At 41.1% G+C, this 23,695-nt stretch overlaps 1 protein-coding gene across 1 annotated transcript in view; it reads right to left on the reverse strand.

The window, feature by feature from the left end:
• FAM184B (family with sequence similarity 184 member B) overlaps positions 1-10,563 on the reverse strand; it is a 112,637-nt gene extending 102,074 nt beyond the window's left edge. Inside the window, 2 exon segments of the mRNA XM_032632978.1 lie at positions 10,110-10,193; positions 10,195-10,563. Of these exon segments, the coding sequence (XP_032488869.1) occupies positions 10,110-10,193; positions 10,195-10,257 (147 nt within the window). The 5' untranslated portion in view covers positions 10,258-10,563.
• Positions 10,564-23,695: the final 13,132 nt, after the last annotated feature.

Consider the following 23,695-nt stretch of genomic DNA (forward strand, 5'->3'; position numbering starts at 1 on the left):
TGTCCCAACCCGAAGGGTACAGTGAGAAGTGTTATAGTAATGGTTCAAAGAGGGCATGATCAGCTGGTGGACATTCTTCTGATCAGTTGGTGGTGAGGTAAGTGGGAGTCAATATCATCAACCTTCTGGTTCCAAAAGGTCTGGGGTCTACTTGCTTGTGGGCAGCACACAGTTAACTTCTCCCACCTTGTGGAGGTTTCAGTTTCCGCAAAACAGCTCAAAGATATTGTTGTGTGTATCCCTTGATGGGAACCAGGACCCTGCCCCAAGGCTGTACTATTGTTTCTCTTGACTGTTCCTCCCTTGTCTTGCATCCCCTCCCTTCCTTAATTAACGTTTGCACCTGCCCACTGGAACTCAGTGCTGACACCTGTTTTAAGTTAAAAAAGTTATGTCTGTTAGTTTTTTTCTTTTATAGTTTTCATTTTCAATTATTCAAAATGCTCACATGACATTGAATAGGAGGGCTTCTATTGTATTTGAGAGCTCCTTTCCACTTCTCTCTGTAAGGTCCATGAGATAAGGGATTTTACCTGGCACATAAAAGGCACTCTGTAAGTGCGTCATAAATGAAAGAAGTTAAATTATGCAACATTTATGCAATGGACTATTGACACAACCTTTAAAAGCTGTGTTGAAGGGTTCTAGATTTACTGTGAAGGGGAAAAAACCCAGGTAACACAACAGTTATGTGTGATATAACTCTTTTTAAAAATCACATGTCTATATTTGTATGAGAAATCAGATAGTAGGCTCTGCAAGAAATGGTATTAGTTATTGTATCACTGTAGTTATTATGGGTTTGGGGATACTTTAAAATCTTTTTCTTTTTGCTTCTCTGTATTCTTGATTTTTCTAAAATGGTTGTGATTTCTGTGTATGATTGGTCACCGTTGTTTTTATTTTACCTCGTAATTCTAGTGTTCTGAAGGAATGTGGATCTGACCACATGGAGGCACCAAGTTTGGTCCAACCCTGTGTCTGTGGTCAGGTGCTGGGAGTGACTAAGTCAGATGTTGGCCTGGGAGGGCATGGGGGATGTCCACTTATTTGTCAGATATGCCAGTTCTCCATTGTGCTCAGAAAACTAGAAATTAGATGCTAGCACCTCCTGAGTTCTGGCCTTGAGAAAGGAGCCTTCCCACTCTCCCATAAGACGACTGTACCTAGGCTGTGTTTGAAATGTGCTATTTTATCCTAGGAGCCGCGGGAGGTCCAGGAAGGGTTTTGTTCATCTAGTCCATCAACGAACACTTGCTGGGCACTGATCACTAACCAGGCACTGTTCTAGGCACCAGGGGGTATAGGAGAGAACAGAGCAGACAGAAATTTCTGCCCTCAAGGAACTTCCTTAGTGGGGAAGAGAAGGCCATAAACAGATTAACAGATAGAGGAAAAAAATGGAAACAGCAGATGCAGCTGAGGAAATCTCCTGGTCTAGGTGAGCAAGGAGGCCCTCCCTGAAGACATCTGAACCAAGCCAGGAGCAGGCCGAAGAAACCACGAGGACAAAGGCTCCAGGTGGCACAAGCCTGGCACATCTGAAAGCCTGAAAGAAGGCCAGTGTGGCCAAGGAGATGATGCTGAGAAGTAGACAGCAGCCACCTCAAGTGACCATATTAAAGAATTTACTTTAGGTGAACCAATTTTATTCCAAGTGAAATGAGAAGCCATTTGTGGGTTCTAAACAGAAGAATGGCATGCTCTGGTTTATACTGTATAAGGTAATTCTTGCCGCTGTGAGCGGGGGCAAGGGTAGACCATGAGGAGGCCACAGCAGGGGTTGGGGGCCAGAGGAGAAGGAGGCTTGGACTAGGGTGGAGGCAGAAATGCAGAAGGGAGGTGGACTGACTCATTGCGTTTATGGGGTAAAGTCATCAGGACTTGCTTCAGAACTGGATTCAAACAGGAGAAAATGCAGTTTGTCTTCGTTTCTTTTAATGTTAACAGCTTAACTGAGATATAATTCTTGAGACCATACAATTCACCCATTTAAACTGTACAATTCAATGGCTTTCAGTATATTCACAGAGTTGTGTAACTATCACTAGAGTCAACTGAAGAATATTCTCATGACTCAAAGAGAAACCTTGCATCCCTCAGTCACTACCCCCATTGTACTTTGTACCATATTTTATTTATCCAGTCTTCGGTTGATGGACATTTCATTTATTTCCGGCTTTTTGGCTATTATGAATAATGTTGCTCTGAATACTGTGTACAAGTTAATTTCTCTTGGGTTTATACCTAGGCATGGAATTTCTGGCTCATATGATAACTCTCTGTTAATTACTTGAGGAATCACCAGGCTGTTTTCCAAAGCAGCTGCAACATTCTACAGCAGTGTAGGAGGGCATGATTCAATTTTAGTATCACTCTGGCTGCTGTGTGGAGAAAGGATTGGAGCAAGGCCGGGGGGAAGTGCAGAGATCAGAATGGTTACGCAAAAGTAGAGGCATCTTAGTAGGGTTCAAGGACACCCAATTTAAGGTGTACTTCATCCTGTTTGATGGCAAAAAGATTTCTGTGAGATAGCTGTCTGTACACCCTATGCGTCACTTTGTTAAATTAAAAGATTCCAACAGAGAGGTCCTGTTAAAACAGATCTGCAGTTTTCAAATCTAGAATCCTAAAGCAAACTGGTATGGAACTGTTTAAACATCTGTCCCTACACAGGCTCCTGCAGGCAGGAGGGTATTTTCAGAGAAACTAAGGGAGTCAGTGGGTGCAATGAAACTTCCACAACTTCAAGCCATAAAAACACAGGGCTCAAGTGGCAGCCTGCTGCTGAGGACTCGTGTGGCAGTAAGCGTCACTCCTACTGCCTGGGACACTGCCCTGGCCTCTCAGTCCAGAGAAGGCCTGGCTTTGTTCCTAGTTGCCGGTTTTGACAACTGGGCAGTGGTCCTGTCCCTCTGCAATTCTTCTAGCTCAGCAAGGGAAGGGAAAGCAACATCTATCGGGCTTACAATAGTCCCTCCGCCGGGTGAGATGCTCCACTTACATTCCTTAAGTTAGTGAACCCTCACAACAAATCACCAAGGAAGAAAGGACTATTTTTCTCAATTACAGATAAAGCAGGTTGGCCCCTTTGGATTGGAAAGTCAGAAAAGTCTCTCTGAAGAGATAGCATTTTAGCTGATATCAGCCATCCAGGGATCAGGAGTAAGAGTGTTCCAAGAGTAACCCACAAATTGTTAGCTCTCCAGGTGACCTCATTTTGATTCACATTTAATTTTCTTTTATATTTATTAGTATAAATAAGAGTAAGACGCACCCCTCTAGAGATAAATCAAGTTTAAATTCATTTAAAAGATAACCTGGAGTAGAAATTATAATTATTTTCCTTAATATTTCTGATTTTATACTCAGGGTCTATTCTCCATAACAGCAGTCCCCCTACCCCATCCCTAAACAATCCACTATCTCCCCTCAACATCCAATATGACTGTCCCCACTAATGTGTCTCCATAGACCTCAGTAAGGTTCTGGAACGTGGGGAGACACAGTTCGCTTGGTCTGGTTGTGCTACTGTGCTGGGAGTGGTGACTCTGACCTCCAGAACCTCCCACGGAAGGAAGGAAGGAAGGAAGGATCTACAAATAAGTGCTACACTGCAACTCAAAGGTCCCCTGCTCTCAGGTGAGGATGCTCTCCCAATGACAGAATCCGTTTTTACTATAACACTTTACCAAATTCCTCAAAATGGAATTCATCCTAAGATCTGTGTGGTGGGTCTTTAGGAAATCCCAATAAACAAAATCCTTCTTCTCCAACGAACTAATTGAAATACAAGACCAAGGCATGAGGCTGTTTTGAGACCAAAACAACACATTACCAATATAATATTAAAGAATGTGACATACCCACGGGCAGGCTGCATTCCTGATATTTACCCACCTAGTCACAATACTGGGCCAGGGCATTTCTTCCTCCCAGAACCGCACCTACCCCTGTAAAATCGACGGCACGGCTGACAGAGAAGAGAAGAATGTGTGCTTCTACGGGCAGATCACTCCATAAGAAACAAGGGAGAAAGAGGAAAGAGCTCTGCAGACCCAGCTCCGGCCCTCAGCCTCACTTCTTAGATCTACATTTCCCCTTGCCTGGGAAAGAGCACTAAAGATGATTAAGAGAGGTTACGGAAACACAAGGATGACCAGGGAAGAAGCATCACCCTCACACACACACCTAACACTGGGTTCTGGATGCCCTGGTTCTGTCACTACATCCTAATGTGATGTCAGGCAAGAATACTGGCCCTTTCTTGGGTCTCAGATATTAATTCTCTCAATTAGAGATGGTGCTCGTCTCCTTGCCATGCAGAACTGCTGTGCACACAGAGTATGAGTAAGTATGTCAAAAGCTGTGCAAAGAACACAAATACTAGGGAATCATAAGGCGTTACTAAGGTGCAGAAGTTGCAGGCACTTGATTCCACCGTAGCCCTTATAGGGTCTTCCGAGATCCTGGCAGACATCATTTAGGAAGGGTGACGGAGAGGGTCTGTCGGGGTTATCTTACTTCTTATACTTTCAGCTTGGCAGCTTCTGGCACTAAGAGGACTCTCATTGCCCCCTGGGTACTTTTCCTCAAACTGCTCCAGATGAGAGGTTGTCCCACGGGTATATGGAGTCATGCTTGTGGGCTGGGCTCCCAAGAGTCAGCCTTCAGTTCAAGGGAGGCTTTATGGAGAGGGAACACATGCTTTCCCACTCATTTTCATGTTCTAATATAAAAGGGTCTTGGCTAAACTTGTATTTGGGGAGCAAGACACGCCATCCCACCTTGAAAATGGGAATTGGGGAAATCTCTGGGTATGAGGGATGCTAACACTTCTGGATATGAGGATGTGGAGAGACCTACAAAAGGAAAAATCAGCTGGAGATTTCTGGGCAGGTGCAAAAGCAGGGACTGGCTGAACGGGCCCAGGGACAGGGCTGGGCAAACATGCCTGATGCTTTCAAGACCAAAGCATCTCACAGACTTTAAGGGGAAATGGATTTGGAACCTCCTGTTCTCCCAATTAACTCCTCTGTGCCCACTCTACTGTTTAAACCTTTAGTTGTTCTAAACTGGTGGTTCTCAACAATGTGTGGACATTAGAGATCTTAAGGGGCTTCAGAAAATAGCAGTGCCTGTCACCTCTCTCTCCTCTCCTTCTGAGATGGAGCCCGGGGCATTGTATTCCTTTTGTTTGTTTCTAACTTTTATTTAGAAATAATTTCAAACTTAGGAAAAAACTGCCAGAAGAAGAATAGTACAAAGAACATCACATACCATTTACCTAGATTCACCTATTCTTAACATTCTGTCCCATTTGTTTTATCATTTGCTCTCTATTTTTATTTTCTCTATTTTATTTATAAAATAAAATTCTTTGAGAGTAAGACATCACACTCACCTCCTTAAAAATAAGTTCAAGGTGCATTTTCTTAGAATAGGATATTTTTCTTGCACAGCCATGGTATACTTGTCAACGCCAGGAGCTTTAACATTGATACGAATACTTTAATTTTCTCTATCATCATATTCAATTTGTCAACTGACCCAATCATCTCCTTGTAGCATTTTTACCTCCAGGATACAACCCAGTCTAGGATTAGGCACTGCATTTTGTTATCGTCTCACAGGTGTGTTTTTAAAATCTCTCCAGGTGATTTTAATGTGCATCCTGGACTTTGGACCACCGAGTAAATGAATATTTATTTGCTACACTAACACATAATGCGGGCGCTCCTGGTGGCGCAGTGGTTGAGAATCTGCCTGCCAATGCAGGGGACACGGGCTCGAGCCCTAGTCTGGGAAGATCCCACATGGTGCAGAGCAACTAAACCTGTGCGCCACAGCTACTGAGCCTGCGCTCTAGAGGCCACAAGCCACAACTACTGAGTCCACGTGCCTAGAGCCCATGCTCTGCAACAAGAAAAGCCACAGCAATGAGAAGCCCGCGCACCACCACGAAGAGTAGTCCCCACTCACCGCAACTAGAGAAAGCCTGCTTGCAGCAATGAAGACCCAACACAGCCAAAAATAAATATAAAAAACAACCCCCCCAAAACCCCACATAATGAGTGTTTACCAGGTGCAAAGGATTGTGAATAAATTAAGGAGCTTATTATCTTAAGGGACATACTATATACAAATCAACTATAATATCAGATGGATAAGCATGATGAAAGAAATATTAACCAAATCCGTAGGCAGAAACTTTAAATTTAACAAGCTTACTGAGGGTCTACTATGTGGTAGACATTGTACAAACTTCTGGAAAAACAGATTAATAAGAAAGAAATAACGAGTATACAATTAGTGATTAATGAATACATGATTAATTACAAAAGTGAGATTTTTTTCAAAGATTTTTCTTGGGGAAAGTGAGACTTAAAAGATAAGTAGAATTCAACTTATAGAGATGAAGTCATTTCAGGAGAGGAAATATCAGAGGGAAGTGAGCGCACAGAGGAGGAAAGGGAGAAGTGTACTTCACTGTATTTGAGAACTGGGTGCCTGGGGTGGTACTCGATCCTCCTGGAAAAGTACGCTGGAAAATGTAAGATGGTACAGTCACTTCGGAAAGTCAGTTGGCAGTTTCTTGGAAAGTCAAACATAAATTTACCATACAACCCAACAATCCCATTCCCAAGAGTAATTTTTGTTACCCAAGAGTAACAAAAATGTGTGCGCAGGAATGTAATGTTTGTAGCAGCGTGATTCATAACAGCCCCAGGGTGGGAACAATCCAAGTGCCTATTAACTGGCGAATGTGATCATCAGAAAATGGTGTATCCACACAATGGGATACTACTGAGTAATAAAAGGGAATGAATGAATGACATATGCTACAATTGATGACCCTCAAAAACATGATGCTGAGATTTAGCAACTAAGTGAAAAAAGCCAGATGGAAATACATGTTGTATCGTTTCACTGATATGAAATAAATGGAAAGGATAAATTTATGAAGACAGAAAGCAGATCAGTGGTTGCCTGGCATTGGGGTAGCAACAGGGACTGACTACAAATGGATACAAAGGATGGTGATAGAAATGTCCTAAAACTGGATTATGGTTATGGAGCAGCAACTCTGTAAATTTACTAAAAGATGGTGAATTGTATGTTTAGATGAATTTTATGGTATGTAAATTATACTTCAATAAAGCTATAAAAATTAAGTTATCAAAATCAGACGGAAAGGAAGCAAGAAGAGCAATCTTAGAAATGAAAAATGTAATTCTAAAACTTAATAGATGGGGCTTCCCTGGTGGTGCAGTGGTTAAGAATCTGCCTGCCAATGCAGGGGACAAAGGTTTGATCCCTGGTCCGGGAAGATCCCACATGCCTCAGAGCAACTAAGTCCGTGTGCCACAACTACTGAGCCTGCGCTCTAGAGCCCACGAGCCACAACTACTGAGCCTGCATGCCACAACTACTGAAGCCCATGCTCTGCAACAAGAGAAGCCACCACAATGAGAAGCTCGCACACCGCAACAGAGAGTAGCCCCAGTTCTCCAGAACTAGAGAAAGCCCGCGTGCAGCAACGAAGACCCAAACGCAGACAAAAATAAATAAATAAATAAATTTTAAAATAAATAAAACTTAATAGATGGGAAAAATTCTGGATTGGACATATTATTTAGAGGATTGGGAAATAGGAAGACAGGATTAAGGAATTCACCAGGATACAATAGAGACAAAAAGATTTTTAATAACATTTTAGGATATGGATGGAGCGGCTACCTTAACTCACCTAATGGCAGTTGCAGAAAACTGAATTGAGGCAATGACAGAGAAACAATATCTGAACACAAAATCATGATCATTTTCCAGAATTAAAGAGAGCACCTGAGTCTTCAATAGAAAGTACATTCACTACAACTAGAGAGTTTCTAATGAAATGCTAACGTCAAAATACACACACACCAGTGCTACCAATAGAAAAGTGCAGATTATCTACAAGGAATGAAAATTTGATTGGCAGTAGGATTTTTACCAGCAGCAATCAGTATCTGAAGACAATAGGACACTATCAACACTGTGCTATGGGAAAATAAGCTGTTCACTAGAAATTTTTAAAAATTTAGTTATTTAATTTATTTATTTGGGGTGGTGTTGGCCCTTCGTTGCTGTGCGTGGGCTACTCTTCATTGGGGTGCATGTGCTTCTCATTGTGGTGGCTTCTCTTGCAGAGCACGGGCTCTAGGTGTGCGGGCTTCATTAGTTGTGGCATGCACAGTCTCTAGAGCACAGGCTCAGTAGTTGAGACCGCACGGGTTTAGTTGCTCCACAGCATGTGGGGGGGGATCTTCCCGGACCAGGGATCGACCCCATGTCCCCTGCATTGGCAGGGCGGAGTCTCTTAACCACTGCACACCAGGGAAGTCCCATCACTAGAATTTTATACCCAAGTAAACAACCATCCAACAGTGAGGGCAAAATACAGACATTTTCAAATATACAAAGAATTTCTTACCCCACCAAGACCCCTATGGAAAGAACTATTAAATGATGAACTTCAGCTAGAAGAAAAGTGAACCGAAAGAGAAGGCTGTGGATTCAAGAAAAAAATAGGGAGTAGAAGAATTGTGGAAATGTCAGTACATTTAATGAACTCAAGTATAAAACGATTGTAAATTTAAAAGGTAAAAAACTCTAGACAACAATGACAAGATGGGAAAGGGGAGGGCTGTTGAATGGGTAAAGTATGCAAAGCTCTTTGTAGGGAGAAAGGAATTATGTGGTAACTTTGTTAGAAAAACTATAGTTAAATATGTATGTGGAGGGGCTTCCCTGGTGGCGCAGTGGTTGAGAATCCGCCTGCCGATGCAGGGGACACGGATTCGTGCCCCAGTCCGGGAAGATCCCACATGCTGCGGAGCGGCTGGGCCCGTGAGCCATGGCCGCTGAGACAGCGCGTCTGGAGCCTGTGCTCCACAACGGGAGAGGCCACAGCAGTGAGAGGCCTGCGTACCGCAAAAAAAAAAAAAAAAAAAAAAAAGAGAGAGATCACTGTTTGGATACAGGCTCATTTGCAAAAAATATGGAGAAGTTAATGGGAGGGATAGGAGAAGGCAGCTGGTGTCCAATTCCAGGTCTCTGTGCTCTCTTCCTTCTGGCAAAATAGTCAGGGAGGAAAATGCCTGTGATCCCACAAAAAAGTGGGTGTGGGAAGTGGGAGGAAGATAGTTGGGGAAAAGAGTATGTCCCATACACAGAACCTGGACCGGACATTCCACTAGCAGGCATGTTATCAGGAGTAATTATTATGAGATCAAAAGGAAACCCCAAGGCAACTAGCTAAATTCAGGCACTCGGGACCTTGTTTAAAAGACAGAGAGGGATGTTGTTTTCTGTCTACACAACAGGCACAGGAGGGGAACCTACCATAAGGAGCTCCTAATTGGGAAGCTGCAGGGGGCTGACAAAGGACAGGGTGTCCATCTTCTTGCTGGTCTTCATAAGGAAGACATCACAGTTCCTTGGAGGTTCAATCAGGGCTCTGGGATGAGGTAGGGAGATGGAGGGGCTGACCTCCCGAGGTCCTTTGTAATCCAGTAATTAAATGGTGAATTGTTCACTTCCCCATTTATGCTCTGTACCCAGTTTGATAGTAAGTTCCCTGGGCTGCCTTCCAGGTTTACTACGGTGACACGCAAGCTGCTGGCGCTCAACAAATGAATCAAATGTTTAAAGAGCCCACATGACCTCCTCCCCGCCTGTAAAGTACGGCGATGAATGAAATCACAACATTCCAGGCACTATCACTTGAGCAGAGCCCGCAAGGAAACACACACATACACACACACACACACACACACCCCACAGCACTGATTCAACTCGATTCACATTCCCACCCTAGGAGCGCAGACCACCTGCTCAGCGTGGAGGTTGTAGGAGTTTCCTTGGCAAGGATCCTTTCTCTCAGCTGCTTTAGGATGGTGCCTCCAGAAGGTCACCAAGATTTAGGACCGCTTCCCTTCCGGGTTGGCCTCCGAGGCAAAGTTTCAGCTCGGATTCTGCTTGGGCCTCCCTCGGGCGCGTCCGCACTCCCTCCCCGGCCCCGGGCGCCCCGGACGCGCAGCTGGCCGGCCTGCAGCGCCTCACGTTACCTTGGTGAGCTGGGCGATCTTCTTGCACATTTTCACGTGCATCTCGGGATCACAGTCCATTCTCCAGTCGGCGCCACCTCCAGCATCGGCTTTTGGAGCCCGGGCAAGTCCCGGGAGCGTGAATTTGCTGTTGAGCAGCAGAAGCCATCGCTGAAACGCGTCAGGCACTCAAAGCCTACTCGATGGCTCGGCTTCTCGATGTGCCCACGGTGTGCAGGTGCTTGCGCGCGCGGGCGTGTGAGTGTGTGGGGTTTTTCTCGGGAGAGGTGGCACTGCAGTCCCGCCGCCCGCGACACCGCGCTGGCTCCCCGCGCGCCCACCCTTCCTCCTCCGGCCCTCGCCGCTTGCTGGCTCTGCGGGCACCCGCACCCTGCGGCGAAGCGCCAAGAAACCGCACGTGCCGCTCGTGACCCGCGCCGCAGCGCTCCCGGGCCCATGCGGGTTTCGCCTGCAATACAGCTTCCGCGACCGAGGAGCCAGTGGCCTTGGAGAGGTGTTTGCGCCGGCCAGGCGCGGCGCTCCTGGGGACACCGTGGGTGGCGCCGGGCTCCGGACTCAGTGGCGACGGACCCCGCCCATGGTGGGCATCCGGGCCAAGGAGAAAGAAGAGCCGGCCTCAGCCCTCGGGCAGCTGGGGCGTTTGGTGTGGGGAAGGGACCCTGGCGACGTGCTGCTGGCGAATGGATGGCGAGAGACCGGGCACCTGACGGGTGCACTCAGCCAGCGACTCCGGAGCCTCGGAGCTGGGTGCTGAGGGCTGAGGGGGGGGGCGGGGTGGCCGAGAGAGGGGCGGGAGGGGAAAGCGAGTCGCGGGGACGCTAGGAGGTGCGGGGACCCGGACATACGTTTTGGGGCCCCTGCCTGGGCTTGAGGGTGGGAGCCCCCTTCCCCATTTTAAGAAGGACCGCGGACGTTGCGGGAGGAATTGCCGGAGATTACCTAAGAGGGAAGAAGCCAAAAGGGCTGCCGAGGAGCTGGTGACCGAAATCTGGGACGAGAAAGCGCAGAGTACGTAGTGAGGGAATGTGTAGTGTAAGAAAGCAGAGAAAAAAGTCAAAGACAGGGGTAGAAAGGATGGTGGCAGGTGTGGGAAAGGAGGAAGCAAAGAGGAATGAAGGAATAGGTAACAAATGGAGGCTGAAAGTCTGAGCAAACCGATCCCAGGGAAAGTGAAGCGACCTCAAACCACACACTGGCCACCGGCCACCCGGAGCCAGAATCCTGTCAAGTCTTTGGATTACGAGCTTGTGTGTTTTTCGTTTGTTTGGTGAGTGGAGGGGTTAGCGGGCCAAATTTCTTTGTGACTTGATTTTCTGATTTCAAACAGTGGGCTTTGGGGAAAGTGACAACATCCTGATCAGAATTCCTAAAGTGTGAATAACAGCATACAAAATAATAAGCAATTTGCATGGTTAATATATTTCATTTTACAAACTGCTTTATATCAGAAGTTTTAATAATCTTGAAAAAAAACCAAGCAAACCTCAAGGGGTCTCAGAAACCAGGATCCCATCCCTCCACACCACCCATTTTTATAGATGAGAGAAATACAGAAAACTTGTACCAAGCAAGGCAATTACAAGTAGCAGAGTTGTGTCTGAAACAGATATTCCTATTCTAAATTCCTTACTTTCACCCCAATACATTATATTTCATAGGCATAGCCAACCTGGGTTTTGGTTCCTAGTTTATCCTCTTAGGTTCCCTCTCCAGGACAACTACCCCCTCCCCCCAATTCAATTAGAAACAGAATGCCTGAATCAGAATCACTGCCAGGATGTTGATGTAGACTCTTGGTCCTATCTTAGATTCCATGAGTCAAAATCTCGGGAGGTGAGGATCCAGAATCCACATTTTAAACGAGCGTCCTACTTAATTCCAAATTAGAGTATTTTCTGCAGGGTCTTAATATATAATACATTTTACAGGAATTCAACCACTTTGTAAACTAGAAGAAAAATTAGCCTTTTTTTTTTTTTTTTTTGTGGTACGCGTGGCCTCTCACTGTTGTGGCCTCTCCCGTTGCGGAGCACAGGCTCCGGACGCGCAGGCTCAGCGGCCATGGCCCACGGGCCCAGCAGCTCCGCGGCATGTGGGATCCTCCCGGACCGGGGCACGAACCCGCGTCCCTGCATCGGCAGGCGGACTCCCAACCACTGCGCCACCAGGGAAGCCCTAGCCTTTTTGATTCAGAACTTTATCAAAAGTTGTTCTCCTCTGTGGAAAATCACATCATCAGTGGCTTTGTGGCTCATATTTGGTTGCCTGATACAACACACTTGTATTGTAACTGCCACGTTCATGGTGAGTCTGCCAATATGTGCAAGCGTCTGAGTACTACATTATGTCATAAAGTTAATCAAGCCAGAGCATTTGCATACTGAAATGTTTTAATTATAATTGCTTTCCTTTTATTTCTCCTTTCTATTACTGTCAAGAAATTACACTGATTTTTAAAATGTGTTTACTAATTTAAAAATTATCTATGAATTTCAAGATGATAACATGAACATTATAGAAAAGGTGATGGTGTGAACAGGATTGAGAACCGCTGCTCTTGATGATCTTATACACACTAAAGTTTAGTAATACTGCTTTCTAACTCCAAGTTTTAGTTATTTAATTATGATCTTATTAAGTCTGGGGGCCAAAACATTTTCCATTTGGATATATTATACTTGCAACTTTATAGTGGCAGACAGTGGGGGAAAGCAGATTCCCTTATCAGGCTTTGCTGGACTGCAGTTACTATAATCAAGGTACACAAGCTGGCCTGTTTTGCAAAGAGTCCTTTGCAGTTTGCTGGGCTTTCTAGCACCGTGACTAGTAGGTCTTTCAAACTATCAGGAATGAAATAGAGGGCAGAAGAGGACTATGTGCTTTGTCTAATACAGGGCATTTATTAGCCCACTAATGTGGTCTTGGAATTATGCCATGCTCTTTGCACATGTTCTCACCCCCACTAAGGCACTTATTATTCTCATTCTACAGACTAGAAAATTGAAGCTAAGGGAGGCTAAGCACCCAATTTTACACAGCTAATAAATGGATCTGAGTCTATCCAACTTCAAAGGCTGTTCTTCCCAGAGCACAGTGCTGGCAATCCGAAACTTTTAAAACTACAATCAATTTGTTTTTTCTTAGATTATAAACATATAAGCTTCTTTTAGTTACCCCTCTCCTCAATCTCACCTGTAATAATACAAAAAATGGGTATAAGAAGAAAGCAAAAATCACCCCAAGTCCCACACTCAAAGAAAATTGCTGTTAATATTTTGAAGATTCTTCTAGACATCTCTCTGAAAACACCTAGAAAATGTTAAGTACATATATGTATTTTAAAATAAATGAGATACTGTAATAATGTTTTTGAACCCTATTCACTCAACCTTATTTTCCTTTTGCCAATAACAATCTACGTTCCCATTTTAAACAGCCAGTATTCCATTATATACAACATATTTACCCCACCCATTATTGAACAATTCTTTTATTTTTTTATATTTTAAGCAAAATGCTTCATATATGTTTATAATGTTTGCTGTATTATGAGAATATTCAATTCTGTTCTAAAGGACAGGAAAACCAAAAAGGATATATGAAACTTATGTTGGATAGAATTCTTAAAATGTGTTAAGTACAGAGTATACTGTAAGACAGGATAAAGACAGAGTGGAATATATGTAAAAAGGAGGGAACGAACAAGAGTGTTACTAATAGGTGGAAAAAGATGGAAAGATCAAAGATGTAAGGTAAAGATAATGCCACCTTCAGGCTGACAGCTGTATCATCCCTAAAATGCCATTTGTTGTTGACACTCATTCTGGCCCCTCGAATGTCCTGCCCCAGAAACACAGATAAAAAACATGGCTCTCAGCAGGCCGTTATCCAGGCATACATGCCTTTGCACATTTCTAACAGAGCAAGCACGTATTGACTCTAGGCATCCTCCACCTGCGGAGCCCCTCTTTCAACTGTGGTTTTCAAAACTGAACGTTCAGAGCTTCCCTGGTGGCGCAGTGGTTGAGAGTCCGCCTGCCGATGCAGCGGACACGTTCGTGCCCCGGTCCGGGAGGATCCCACATGCCGCGGAGCCATGGCCGCTGAGCCTGCGCGTCCGGAGCCTGTGCTCCGCAACGGGAGAGGCCACAACAGTGAGAGGCCCGCGTACCGCAAAAAACAAAACAAAACAAAACAAAACCCTGCACGTTCAGAAGTCAAGGCTGCTGCAGCAGACAGGACAACAACACTGCATACCCCAGGATTCTGGTAATGTGGTCCTCCACCTCCCTGGCACCCTATCCTAAATGTCTTAACCTTCACTATACTTTCCAATTGACTTCTGTTTAAAAGTGATTCAGTAAACCATGGGATTTGAGCATCTTAATTTGGGGCTGTAAGGAATTTGCTGTCCATGACATCTGGGATAGTCTGTCTGGTAGGGTATTTGGAGATTACCATTGCATCAGGAAAACTTCCTACACGACATTATACACGGATCTTTGCACAGATGTGCAAGTATTTCCATAGGAGTAAATCCTAGAATAAACTGGTTTCAAAGAGTATGCAAATTTTAAATCTTTATATATTCTATACTGTTCTGGAATATTTATTCCAAATTATACTCATTAACAGTGCTCAAAATGTGTGTTTTCCCATGCTTGTGATCTTGAAATATTTTCCAATTTAAAAGGGGAAGAGTGTCTCTCCTACACCATTTGTTTGATTACTAGTAGGGCTGTTAAAACACCTTTCCACAAATTGATCAGTCATTGGAATTAAACCTTTCATGCATTCTTTTTGTCTGGCTGTCTTCTATATGTTGAAGTAACTTTCTAGACCCAAGATAGGGCTGCTACTGTGTAGGGTGCCATGTCAGCAAACCAACACCTAGATAATTTTTGTGTCCCTGTAATGCTCTGTGCGACCAGAAACACAGTATATCCAGTCAGCCAATCCCCAAACACCAAGCCAGCTCTGGGCTCTCTACTTAGTTTCTTCTTACTCGAAACAAGGTTGACTAGGTGACCCCAGCCAATCAGATATTTTCTATTTTTCTCTTCCTTGTTCTTTTTTTTTTTTTTTTTTGCGGTACTTGGGCTTCTCTCTCACTGTTGTGGCCTCTCCCATTGCGGAGCACAGGCTCCGGACGCGCAGGCCTAGCGGCCATGGCTCACGGGGCCAGCCGCTCCGCGGCACGTGGGATCCTCCCAGACCGGGGCACGAACCCGCGTTCCCTGCATCGGCAGGCAGACTCTCAACCACTGCGCCACCAGGGAAGCCCCTCTTCCTTGTTCTTTATTCTTTATCCTATAAAAGCTTCCTGCCTTCCACCCCATTTTATTCTACTTCATAAAGTGCTAAAGTTTGTATCACCAGAATTGTCTTTAATCATTTTTAAAAACTTATTACAAGATATTTCTTTGCAGGGGCTTTGAGCACTTTACTTATCATACATATTGCAAACATTTCCTCCAGTTAGCAATTTACGTTTCTTATGCTCTATGAATATCTTGAATTTTTACATAGGTAAATCTGTTTATCTTTTCTCACATTTTGGAATAAAATGTTTGGTGGCAAAATTTTAGGCCAGATTATATTAAATATTGATATGATCACCATGAGTGCCACAAATTGTTTTGGAAGCAGCTAGTGGGCAATGAGTCTAGTAATGCGAGCATTGGTAGTCATTTTTCTCATCTTCATACCTGAAAATCCTGCTAGTGGCAACAGAGGTGTGAAGCACAGGGATAAAAGAAGAGTTGAGCACATGGGCTAAGAGCAGTAAATCACACAAGTAGTCTTTCCAATATCTGAAACATTTAACAGCCAGTTTGCAAAGTACATTTGACTTCACCTTAAACAGGCAGAAAGTGAATCTGGCCACTCAATACTGCTGCCTTTCTGGTCTTTTTCTAGAGTTCAAAGGTAACTAAACAATAGAACCTCTCCAACACTCGAAAAAGGAACGGAACTGATGCTTTTAAATTCTCTTTATTACACAGCAGTAGAGTGCTCTCTACTTAATGGAAACGAAAAAGTTTTTTTAACTGAATTAAGTATTGGTAATAGAATGACCTATGGTTCAATTTTTCACCTAGCCAAGTCGGTTTTTCAATTTCCCTTTCCGGAATTGACCACTGTTTTTGTTTGTTTTGTTTTGTTTTGTTTTTTAAAAAAGGTCATCTGGTGTCTCTGCAATACAAATCCAAGTATCACCTAGAATATGTACATGGATTTAGAATTTCTCAAATTTTGGTAAACTAAAAATTATCATGAGCTTGATAAAAATGAATAATTCTGACTCCTTACATCAGAATTTTGATTCAGGTCTGAGTAAGGCATTTTAAACAATCACTTCAGTGATGCTGTTGTGGATGGTACCAGACCCCAGTTTGAGAATTGCTTTAATGTCCCAAACAAGCCTTAACAGTTCCCTCTATGTCGTCCTGCTTTATTACGTCCTCCTCATCCTTTCTCCTATTCACATCCTATCAGCCTTCAGTCTCAGCTCAGGTAGCACTCTGAGGGAGCCCTGACCTGACTACTCCAGTCAGAGATGCTCTCCCTGAGCTCTCATGGCACTTAGTATACAGCAGACGTCTCTAAACTTTGATTCAGCAACTGATCAGAAGAAACTTTTTGAGCATGCATTCCAATAATGTACTTCTTAACCTATGATTGTTCTGTACTAATATTTTATACCCACTGTAAAATATACCCAAAATAGAAAGTTAACAGATGAATTAAAGAAAATATGACAAATTATTGTTAATTTGACAAAAATTTTGGTATATATTATTAATATATTGTGATATATTATAGTATTTTAGATGAAGCAATTTAATTGAATATGCTTCAACATTTTAAAAAATCTTGATTTATCATTTTAGGATATTGGGATTCAGAGGTCTAATTTTAAGTTCAGTTTATTTCAACATTGATTTTAATAGCTGCTATAACTGAAAACATATGAAACTTCACAGGTTCAAGGGATGGATATCATTAAAGGTACTTACTAAATTATGGTTATCAATTTTGCAATCCCATACGCCAATTTCCATAAAGGATTTTGCTGAAATTTTGTTGAAATTCAGTAAACTTATATCCTCCCTGATACCGAATCAATTCTCACAAAGCTAATCATAAAATGTTGCCATTTCTATATGTATTTTTAAATAGGTAATTATTCATATGGTACAATATTCAAGAGTGAAAAAAATGAAATGACTTCAAACCTCTGTTTCTAGTTACTGGTTCCACTCCTGCAGGAGCAACAAATTCTATTCCTACATGAGCATAAAAAGCATGTATATATTTAATTTTCTGACACATTTTACACTTACTACCATACTGAATGAGGAAGGATGTGTTTTTCCTACACCATATCCCTTCCACATTCCTCAGTCTTATTTTATCAGAATTCCAATAGTAATCACTTAATATGATAACAATGTAAATATGGTTCATGGGCCAAAGTGTGCTCAAAATTACTCCTACTTTCTTACACAATCCTTCTTTGTCTTCTTTTTTAATTCGCTAACTGCTAGGGATAGATTTAAGTGTGTGTTGGTTTCAGTATTCAGCAAAAACCTGCTCTTAGGCTTTGGCCTTGCCCTTTGGGAGGCTGAAGAGCTGACTACCTCTTTCACTATCATTTCTGGCAACTCTGAAATTGTACCAGATCAATGATAATGGTTCTTTTTTCCAGATGAACATCATACCTACTCAGATTAACAACACCTGTATTATTAACAAGGCAAGTATATTAGTTACGGTAATGTTAATTGCTATAATAAACAAACCCTATATTTCAGTAGCTTAACACAGTAGAGTTTATTATTTTGCTCACATGGAAGTCTGAGTTACTTGTCTTTGGACCCCCTTCCTATCTAAAGTGAATCAGCAGTTGGCTATTTCTATCTGTGCTCCAAGATCCTCCAGGACCACATAGTCATCTGCATTCAGCCAGTAAAAGGCAGAAAGAATATAGAGAAGGTATATCCACTTCTAAAATACCTTGGGGCCTGGACTTGACATACCAACTCTGTAGTCATTGGTAAAAACTGATTATAGGCGAGAACTGACTAAGATATAAGGGGGTCTGGAAATATAATTCCTGGCTGGGTAGCAATTTCTCATTAGAACTCTACACTCTGAAAAGGGGAGCACACAATATGATGGACATAGAATTATCTATTACAAATAATTCAGACTTACTGTTAATATCTGAATATATATTTTCTAGTACAGGTAAACATTTGGGATATAAATTGAAGGGGAAAATCACACTGAAATGTAAGCTCCATGAAGGCAGAAATTTTTGTCTTTTTTGTTGACTGCTAAAGTCCTAGGGCTTAGAATAGTACTTGGCACTCTGTAGGTGCTCAGTAAATATTTGCTGAATGACCAACTGAATGAATGTATTTTATGCACTGAAATTCTATTAATCAGGTCAAATATTATGTGTATGTATTGCAAAAGTAAAGTGCTGCAAATAATTGATTTGAAAACTGTTAATTTTATGTACAGAAACAGATATTGAGAACATTCTGGTAGCTGAATAACAGGGAAACAGATGAACACGAATATTAGACTAGATAACGTCTAGAAGAATACCTTAAATGTATAAAATGTATAAAAACATTTAAATAACAGTACATGGCAGAATAATAGATTCAATTGTTTATAATTCCAATAGCTGTAGAATTGGTATACTAAAATTCAAAATTTTAAACAAAGAAATAGTATTAGATTTTAGTTAATTTATACCATTTAGATAATTAATTTTCAAGAAAAAGTCCAATTTGGGAATTCTTCAGTCTTTCGAGGATAACTGAAAAATGGAATGTCAACTCTCCTACCTCACGTTTCATGAGAAGGACAAACTCCAAAGATATATAAACCACATCTATGATAAATGACCTTTAACCTGGATAAAATAAATGTAAAGTTTACCAAAAAATAAAAAGAAGATAGTAATAGAGAAAAATGAGATACCTAAAGTATTGTTTTCAGTCATTAAATTTCAAAATGTCAGTTGTAATAAGAATATTTTAATAAAGACAATTCCTCTTCTACCTCATATCATATACAAAATTAACTTGAGATGGATCACAGACTTAAATGTGAAGCTAAAACTATAAGGCTTCAAAAAAAACACAACATAGAAGATCTTCGTAACATTCAGGTTGGCAAATATTTGTTAGAGCACTAACAATAACAGAAAAACAACCTGATAAACTGGATTTTATAAAAATTTAAAACTTCCACTCATAACATACCATTAAGAAAGTAAAAATAAAAGGCATAGACTGGTAGAAGATACTTGTAACACACATACATACATCTGACAAACAACCTTGTATACTAAATATGTAAAGAACATATCATTAAGAAAAAGCATAATTTACAAGTGGGCAAAAGACTTGAAAAAGTACTTTCAAAAGAGGTATCTGAAAGGACAATAAGCATATGAAAAGGTACTCAATATTGCAAATCATGGAAACGTAAATTAAAGCCACGATGAGATACTACTATACAATAACAGAATCGGTAAAATTAGGGACTGACAATAACAAGTGTTTGTAAGGATGTGAAGCAACTGGAACTTTCATACATTGCTAGTGAGAATGTAAAATGATACAATCACTTTGGAAAGTGTTTGGCAGTTTTACTCTATGACACAGCAGTCTGGCTCATTCCCTAAAGGAATGAGTGTCTACAGCCACAAAAAACACAGAAGAATGTTTAATTGCAGCTTTATTTGTAATAGCCGCAAATTGTAAAGAACTCAAATGCCATCTAACAGGTAAATGAATAAAAGAATTATGGCATATTCATACAATGGGATAGTCTACAGCCATTTAAAAAACTGAATCATGGATACGTGCAAACTCCTGGATGAATCGCAGATATTATGTTGATGAAAGAAGCCAAGTGTAAAACAATACATACTGGATGAGTTCATCCACATAAAGTTGAGAACAAGCAAAATTAATCAATCTTTAGAAGAGATGAGTGGTTATTTCTGGGGGAGGTATAAACAGGGAAAAGGGCACTAGGGAATCAGAAATTTTTTATACTTTAATCTGAGTGTATACATCTTAATATGAGAGTATGCATTATGTGAAAAATCAAGTACACTTAATGATTATTGCACTTTATGTATTTTAGTGTAGGTATGATTATCCCTTACTTAAAAAAAGAAAAAGAAAAGAAAAAGGCACATGGACAAATTGTCCTGGCAAGGTTTACTCAATAGATTGGATGACAGAGAAAAAAACCACATGACCACACATAATTATTTGCAGTTAGATCAAAATTTATTAAGTTATATAATATTAATATAAACTAAGTATAGGGAAAAAACCTCAATCATAATACATAGAAAAAAAATCTAAAGCATTATATGGGAATAACTATATCCTGATAGCAAAAACAGTACAGAAGATGAAAATATGGAATTTCAGAATATTATTTGTAAAGAAGTAAATAACTCCTTATGCTTTTGAGTCTACAGAGGCTAAAATTAAAAAAAAAAGCTGGTTGAAATGATTGCTATGTATTATGCATCATTTCTTTAAAAAAATTTGAGATTTGCTTAAGCAAGGGGCATAGTTCCTTTTACAAAACAAGTCATTGAACACAAGTTTTTCTGAAAAATCTTCCGCAGTGCACATCTTATTGAACGTGAGCACCTATTGCAATTGTGGTGTATGATGCCTGAAGGAGCAATCTAATCGCTGACAATACTAGTTTTCCTATATTTTTAATGTCAAACTTCTAAAATCTGACTACTGAAATTGTAATAGAATGAGTACATTTTAAAAAATAAAATTTCAGATATATTTTTGTGACACAGAGACACTCATCCAAAAATTTGTATTTGGTGTACTTTGAATTGCTTCATTTTATCATTATTCTAGTTACCCTTGTACTCATCTTTAAATTTTTTTCCCTTGTCCCAACATCTGTTGCATTTTTTACACGTTCCATGCACTCACACACTTTGTTCTAAGTTTCCTAGAGATCTGCTTCCTGAAATCCCCACTCTACTTACTTGACACAGCAGTCATCGTGGGACTTTCTTTCATGGCATTCCTTTGTCAGATCGTATATTTTCAGGATCTCATGTCTTCTTACTTAGATTACTCCTTTGTTTTGGTGAAGCACATCCTCCAGTAGCCTCCTAAAAAAGGGTACATGGTAGGATAAAATTTTGAGACTGTGCTAGCCTAACCTTCATTTTAGCCCCATACTTGATTGGACTGTCTATATTCTAGAGAGAATACTAGATTGGAAATCATTTTTCCTCTTAGATTTGAAGACCTTGCTTTCATAGTTTTCTACCATCTTCTAGTGTTGCTACCAAGGAGTCAAAATGCCATTTTGAAAACATCCTTTTATGTAACCCTTGTTTTCCCCCTGTGGAAACTTTTAGGATCTTTAACCCTGGCATCCTGAAATATCATCATATGCCTTTGTGTGTGTGCGTGTGCGTGCGTGTGTGTGTGTGTGTTTTAATTCATTGTACTGTGCGCTCAGTGGATCCTTTTAATTTAGGAGCCAGATGTCTTACATTTTTGGGAGATGTTCTTTAATTTTTTATCCTCACCTCCTTTCTCTGTTCTCTCATGTTGGAGATCTTATTAATCAGATGTTGCATCCCATTCTGATCTTCTTTCTTTTTTCTTTGCTATTTTTCACCTCTGCTTTTTTGTTCTAATTTCTGAAATTTCTTCAGCTTATCTCCCAACACATCTATTTCATATTGAATTTTGGCTCTCCTATTTTTCCAATATTCTTATTATTTACTGATTGTTCATCTTTTATAGCACCCTATTCTTAATTTTCATGGGTGTAATATATTCTATGTTTCTGAAAATATCATAGCATCTTTGAGAGCTTTATGTTTTCTGCCTCATTTTCAGTTTTTTTTGTTTTAGGTACTTTTAATTGTTTTGGTCTTCATCTTTCATTGTTGAAGGTATCTTCAAATGTCTAGTGATCCTTGGCTATCAGCTTATCATGACTTCAAGGGACTGAAAGCCACGTATGAATGAGCAGGGCTGTGAACTCTGGGTTTCACTGTAACAAATAATCAAGTGGCAAACTGTTTTTTAAATTGTCCATCTTTTTAGATGGGCTGGTCAGGGCTGGGGATAAGCCCAGCTACCAGATTCTGTAGTGAGGTGGTGAAAGGGCACTGAAGGATTATAAAGTTCAGAATACTGACCTTCTCTCAATCATCCTGTTTTCAGAATAGCACCTCACTACCACCGCCATTCTCCCCCCCAGGCCCCAGTTCTGATCCATTTGGTTCAATTTCTCCAGAGAATAAGCCGCTAGCCTTCTGCTAGAAAAAGGGAAAGCTGCCTGGCTACAAAGGGAGAACAAAAATAAACTTCCAAATAATTCCCTTATTTTCAACTTTGCTCCTCAACTTCACCTTCCAGGGTACCTTGTGCCCCCAAATCCTTGACTCTTTGGGGGGTTCTGGAAGGAAAAGATAGGTGTTCCAAATTTGTGGACCTTTTCTGCAATGAAGAGTGGCTGTGAGAACTGTGCTACCTATCAAGTATTAAAAAAAAAAAAGAAAGTAGTGCTACCAAATGTAAAATAGTGGGAAGCAGCTGCATAGCACAGGGAGATCAGCTCAGTGCTTTGTGTCCATCTAGAGGGGTGGGATAGGGAGGGTGGGAGGGAGGTGCACGAGGGAGGGGATATGGAGATATATGTATACATATAGCTGATTCACTTTGTTATACAACAGAAACTAACACAACATTGTAAAGCAATTACACTCCAATAAAGATGTTAGAAAAAAACAACAAAAAAGAACAAAAACAAAACAAAAATGATGTTAAGAAAAAAAAGTAGTGCACTTAATCTTTCCCTTCGTGGTAAAAGAGAAAGAGAAAGTAACTTTAAAATACACACAAACGAAAAACAACAAACCCCCAAACTACCTATTACTGAGACATCATTTTGAAAATTTGTACGTCTGGAAATGTTTTAATGGCTATGTGATAATTTTAGCCAAAGACAATGTGTCTCCTATAAAAGCGCTCATATCTGCAATTGACCTTCCTCTTTTATCTCTTAACAGTTCTAATCTTGGGTCAACTATGTGTTAGCCTCTCTCTTCCTGCATCAAGTATTCGCAGATAAAAATACAACACATAATGGAAAGAACCAGAGTGTTCCCTGGGAACAACTACAAGACTACAATCCAAATTTAATCAGTGTTACTCGCACATTCATAGGGTTGCCAGATAAAATATGGGATGCCAGATAAATTTGAATTTCAGATAATTATTTTTCCTCAAATAAGTATGGCCCCTATTTCATTGTTTATCTGAAATTCAAAATTACTTGGGCATCCTGTATTTTTGCCAAGTCTGGCAATCCAACACATTTACTTAAACAGTATATCATAAGTAGAAAGTGACCAACATAGAAAAACTGGGTTTAAAGAAGGAAACTGGGATCTGGACCAAAGCTATTCAAGCCACCAGGCAAGTCTACATTACTACCAGGCAGGTAGCCATGGGCAAACCCATATGCACCCACTTTGCAATGTA

The sequence above is a fragment of the Phocoena sinus genome, chromosome 5 (assembly GCF_008692025.1).
Source record: "Phocoena sinus isolate mPhoSin1 chromosome 5, mPhoSin1.pri, whole genome shotgun sequence".
Taxonomy (NCBI): Eukaryota; Metazoa; Chordata; class Mammalia; order Artiodactyla; family Phocoenidae; genus Phocoena; species Phocoena sinus.